General features: G+C 37.4%; 1 protein-coding gene across 1 annotated transcript; it reads right to left on the bottom strand.

The window, feature by feature from the left end:
* Positions 1 to 256: 256 nt before the first annotated feature.
* Positions 257 to 5210, bottom strand: SLU7 (spliceosome associated SLU7). The gene is made up of 8 exons (XM_010167434.1): positions 5029 to 5210; positions 4212 to 4365; positions 3863 to 3943; positions 3112 to 3276; positions 2895 to 2960; positions 1253 to 1300; positions 622 to 753; positions 257 to 358 (listed from the first exon to the last, which is right to left on the bottom strand). Exons 1-8 carry the CDS (start codon positions 5190 to 5192, stop codon positions 257 to 259), a joined length of 912 nt encoding a protein of 303 aa, XP_010165736.1. The 5' UTR covers positions 5193 to 5210.
* Between the last annotated feature and the right edge of the window lie 320 nt (positions 5211 to 5530).

Raw genomic sequence — 5530 nt, 5'->3', positions numbered from 1 at the left:
CTGAGACAGGTGTGTCCCATCTTTTGCCAGTCCATATCCCTGAAGATTAAGGGCCAGTATTACTAAAATACCACTTTCATATACTAAACCAAAAAGTGCTGCTAAATAAAACAATTTTTCCATGTTTACTACTACTTCTATCTGTAACTGACTAGAAATTTGATAGTAAAAGGACAAACAGATAAAAGAAAATACAAAACTATTAATCTAACTTTTAACAGTTTTGTTGGATACACAAGCACGATCCTGTTTTAACTTACTCATCTGGATTCTTGCCTGTATTGGCATATGGGTTCTCCCTCATTGCTCTTGTTTTGGGATCATAATAAGCAGAGTTTGGATCTAGATTCCTCAAGTACTAGGGAGAGAAAAAAAACCATACAAGATATTAGATATTTATGATTTTAAAATAACTGAAGTTACTCCTGTATCCCACAGCTTAGACATTTTAAAAAGTTCTATCTGTGTAAAAGGATGACCTTGTCAAAATCGTAACATGAAAACAGACCCTAACCTCCAAATCCCAACACCCATATGCAAACTCATTAATAACTGTGTAAAATTTTTAAAAATTAACTCTCATTAATACAAAAGAACATCTGTAAAGAATTCTTTACTCACTTTTGCAATATCTTCCCGAATACGTAAATTTCGAACTGTGATACGTCTTTTAGAGTCAAAATTCTGCCCAGGCATATCAATGTCATCTGCATATTTATCTTCATCTTCATCTTCACTGTTATGATCTCTTTCCTGAGAAGAGATGGGAAACATGTAAATAAAAGAGGACATGCATTCTAGAGACAAGTATGAAAATCCGACTTTAGTGGTTTCATTAAAAATTCTGCAATCCCTGTCGTTAAAAGCTAGCACCATTTACCTGGGCTTAAGTGTGCTGTCATGCTTCTCTAACATTCAACAGTTTCAGAAATATGCTTGTGAAAGCATTTCCGCTTCCTCATATGCAAACAGTTACAAAAACATAACTGATAATATTAAGAAAACAGTTATCTTGGGCAAAATATACCACATATTAAAAACTAGTTATTTGCTTGCATCGCTAAGGTTTGACAACACACAGGAATTAAAACAAAATCCCCTCTGTGAAATGCAACAACCTCTGCCTGGAAGCACAGGTAGCCAGTGGCATGAACCCACCATTCAAACCCCTATGCCACCCTTGTTTCACTGTTCCACTAACTACAAGGTGTTTTTTCTGCCCATGGTGTGATGCAATGGGTAATCATCTTACTGTCTGTGAATTTGGTTCCTCTTCCCCCCACTGGTGTCTTGGGGAGTTCTGCAGCAAACAAAGAGCACATCAGCACAGAAGACATAAGATAGTGGAGAGAGGAAAGATAGCAGGGATATAAAGAGCAATCAAAGCAAAGCTTGATGCTAGATGCAAAATACAATTTACCTGTGACACAAAATGCACAAAGACTGATACATAATGTCCTAGGAAAGAGTTTGTAAGTGTCTCTAGTACAGACATGCTGGAGACCTTTTAACTGTATTCCCAACTAAACTTGCAAGAACAGCAAATTCTAGAACTGTCACTATTATTTAGAGCTTGCTATGCCTTTGAACACTAATGGTTTAGATTAGAATATTTCATAACCTGCAAATATAACTAAGATTCAACTCTGAAACATTAAAAAAATAAATTAAGAAGACAGGTATGCGAGTATTTAGTTAGGATTGACAGGAATACTGAACGTGAATCAGAAGCCATAATTTAATCTGGAGAAACATAGCCAGAATTTTTTTTTTCACCTGCTTAGCCTCTAACTTGAGAATACTTGCAGCAGTAAAGATGGAAACAACTCTAAGGTCTGGAACACTGACCAGCAAATTGGCCAGCACTGACTATGCAAATAGTCCTCTCCATCAGAGACCGTTCTTGCGTTTCAAACATACTTTTCTTCTTACAGCTCCATTTTATAAGGAATAAGTATATGGAAGCCAGCAATGTTTGTCTTGTGGGGAAAACAGGCATCAAAAGGAGAATGTTTTCTATTGGGAAGGTCAGAACGCTGCAGCTTGTGCTGGGTTGGAGATTAAGTTCACTCTGCCATCTAGTGACAAAATACAAAGTGACAGCCTCTGGAAAATGGAGGCCCAATTATTATATAGCCTTTTGCTTGGTGTTTTCTGACCACGTTGATTAAAAAAAAAACCTACTCCTGACCAGTAGCAGTTGCTACTTTTTCCTCATTTCATAAACTTAGAATATCATCAGAAATGCCCCTGAAAATCAGAATTTTATACCAAGGATTATGAAAGCATTGTCTATAATATCTAAGAAGTGCTTGTAGAAGTTAGTGGAAGATGCAAACTCTGCAGAGTTGTAAGACAGAGGGAAATACATATGCTCAGCCTTCAAATAACCAGAAACACTGCAAATAGTCATAGCAATGACTGAAGAAGAAACAAGTTTGGTTCTAAGATAAAGAAAATACCTTCCTATTCCAATTTATACTAAGCATTACTAAACCATCCCACAGTCATGTTAACAGTCACTACCTCAACATCAGTCACATGTAATACAAATACAAAATACAAAAACCCATTTCAGTTCCTAAACAAAACTACTACATGGAAAACAGTTTTTCTGACCGAAAAATGTATGTCATTAATTTTACAAGGATAATAATAACACAGATTTTCTGCTCACAAGGGGAAAACAAAGCCACTTTCATTTGAAAGGAGATGCTTCAAATTCTTGAATGTGACACAGAATGTGCTGGTGCTAGGAAAATCTTTACATTAATGAAGAACATAAAAAACAACAGCAGACCTTGTACAGAGAATAAATGCATCAGAGAGCAGAAGTAACCTGCTGCATTTTTATGCAGCCTAAACAAAAATAAATTAGGGTTTAGTTTACTTACCACTTGCTCCAGCTTTCCTGATGCTAACTCTTCCTGAAGCTTCTGGGCTTTCAGCGTACGTTTGGCCTGTGTATCATGAAAATGCATTTGTTTTAATATTTCTTTTTAATAGCAAGTGTGTATTAATACTTATCATAAGCATCTCTTCTGACTGCTGCTTGCTCCCAGCCAAGCCAAACACTAAACCTTTCCCCAGTAAACCATAGTACCTACATACCAAATCAACCTTGGAATATTCCTCTACAATCTTCATGTGCTCTTCTGGGTTATAACCATTCCAACGATCTCGCTTTCCATCATAATCAAACATCAGCTGAGGCTGCACATGTTCATCTGGTGCAATATTCATGCCTGTGTATTTTGCTCCAACTTTCCTTGGTCTCTGAAAGGAAAAAAAAAAAATTTGGATCAGTCCATTAGCTAAAATACGTTATTCACTCAGATGTCCTTTTAAAAACAGAACCACCTGAGCTCCTCTACAGCCAGTTAAATTCAGCACTATAAGCCTGTGAATTGTAAATAAATGCAAATAGTACATTTCAGTATTTTAAAGTAGCACAACTGACTCCACACCCCATCAATTTCTAACTCTATTTTCCACAATTAGGAAAGCAATTAAAAGTTTCTGGGGATGCCTTCTAGCTGACGTGAAAGAGAAAGACAGGCACAGCAGCACTTGAGTCAAAGCAAATTAACATGAAGAGCTAAACATTTTCACCTGTGACTGCAGCGCTTATCACAAGCGGAACTGACGAGCAAAACCCTGAATAGCGTCTTTTTTCCATTAATTTTTACTACGTAACAATTTCTTTAGAAATTTTCAAGCCACTTTTCAATACTTGTAAACTTTTTCAAAACAGATTTTTCAAAACTAGTAACTTTTATCTATAGCTAGCTATTTTTTCCACTACAATCAGAATTCATACTGTTTTCAAAACCATTAAAACATCAGCAAAAGTCAAGTTTACCTCCATGCAGTCTTTCTTTTTGTGTGTCAATGCACCGCAGTTCTCGCAAGCTCCTTTACGATATCTAGTTGCTACCACATGCTAAACAACAAAAAAAGACAGCGTTGTACACACTTGTGGCAACGTTCACATATGTGGTCCAAATAAGTAATTAATTTTTTCAAAACAACTAAACTGCATGTGGTTTACCCAAACCCAGCAGACGTATTTGGATCATTACCAAACACTGTGACTTGCATGCTCAGTAAGAATTCCCAGCTCCTGTCTGCCTCAAAAACATGTAACCAAAAATTATTTCCTCACAGAATCAAACCAGAGCTTTATTTTATGACAAAAACATTTCACATACCTCTTGAACTCCTCGTTTGTACCAATCTCCAGAGGAGCTATACTGTTTCTGCTTCTCTGGCTGAGGTCTCTGATGCTTTAGCGTAGGTCTTTTAGAAGGATCTATGTACCATGGTACTGAGGATATGTACTGAGGAATATGAGGATTGATATCTCTGTAAAAGATGTTGTGTAATAAATACATAGCATAGGGGGAAAAACCCACACCAACTTATCCTAACAAATAACTGTCACATTAAAATTCAATGCTTTAGGAGTGATAAAAAGATAATGAAGTTGTTTAATTTGTAACATTGTTGTTTAACATTGCAAAACAAGCTCTAATTTAACTAGATGAACACAAACTTTCATTGAGATTTTGCTGCCACCTAATTCACCTAAAATCATTACTCCAAATCAAATACCTTATTCTATGCAACGTTACTGAGCACAAAAATAGCCACATTTCTCTTCTTAGAAACAACGAGCCTTGTAGGAGCAAGAGAGGGAACAGATAAGGTACGCAGTGAAGTTCCCCAGTACTACGTTTTGGTTGCTTTTAAAATACCACTCGTAAGTAGCCGCATAGATGGGACTTTCTGGCAGCACTGTCAGTAGATGACAGTACATAAACACTGAACCAACGTTTTTTTGGTAAATATCTGTTTTCAGAGGATGACTAGAATGGTAAAAGCAAATTCACAAAGTGCAACTATTTATTTCTACAATGACTCATGCAGAAATTATGTCTCACCCTCATGATTATTCTGTAAGCAAAACAGGAAAAAGATATTTTTAACCCATAGCTTTAGAATAACCCTAGCTTTAATAAAACTTACTTTCCTTCTTCATCCACTTCAGCAGGTGCATTTCCTAGTTTTCTTTGTTCTTCTAATTCCTTCTTTTTCCTCCAGTCTTCCCTTGTCATCTTCTTTGGTTCCTCCAGACTCACATCATTTGATCCTCCTGAAGGAGTGCTGTTCATTACCGTCCCCGATGCCATTTTGGGTTTTTTTCCACTGTAACAGCACAAAAAAAAAGAAAAAAGCCTTACAGATAATGCTATGTGACAGCACAATTCTTCAGAGTGCTTTTAGGTCATTCAGTTAAACCAGGAACGCTGCATTATGCATTCTTGATACATGTCTTTTCACAAAGATAAGCACCAGTGCTGAAAAATAAAATTATCTCATTAATGTTGCTCTTCTCTGACCAACACGACCCAGGAAGGGGACGCGCAGCAGCAGCTCTGCACACAGCGGCACGACACGCACTGTCGGGCCTCCCGGGCCCGCGCGGAGGGGACAGGACTCCCCCGCTGCTGCACGGCCGGGGCGGGCA

This window comes from Antrostomus carolinensis, unplaced genomic scaffold, assembly GCF_000700745.2.
Source record: "Antrostomus carolinensis isolate BGI_N321 unplaced genomic scaffold, ASM70074v2 Scaffold51484, whole genome shotgun sequence".
NCBI classification, from domain to species: Eukaryota; Metazoa; Chordata; class Aves; order Caprimulgiformes; family Caprimulgidae; genus Antrostomus; species Antrostomus carolinensis.
Note: the sequence above shows the minus strand (reverse complement) of the source record. Positions and strands in the feature narration are given on the sequence as shown.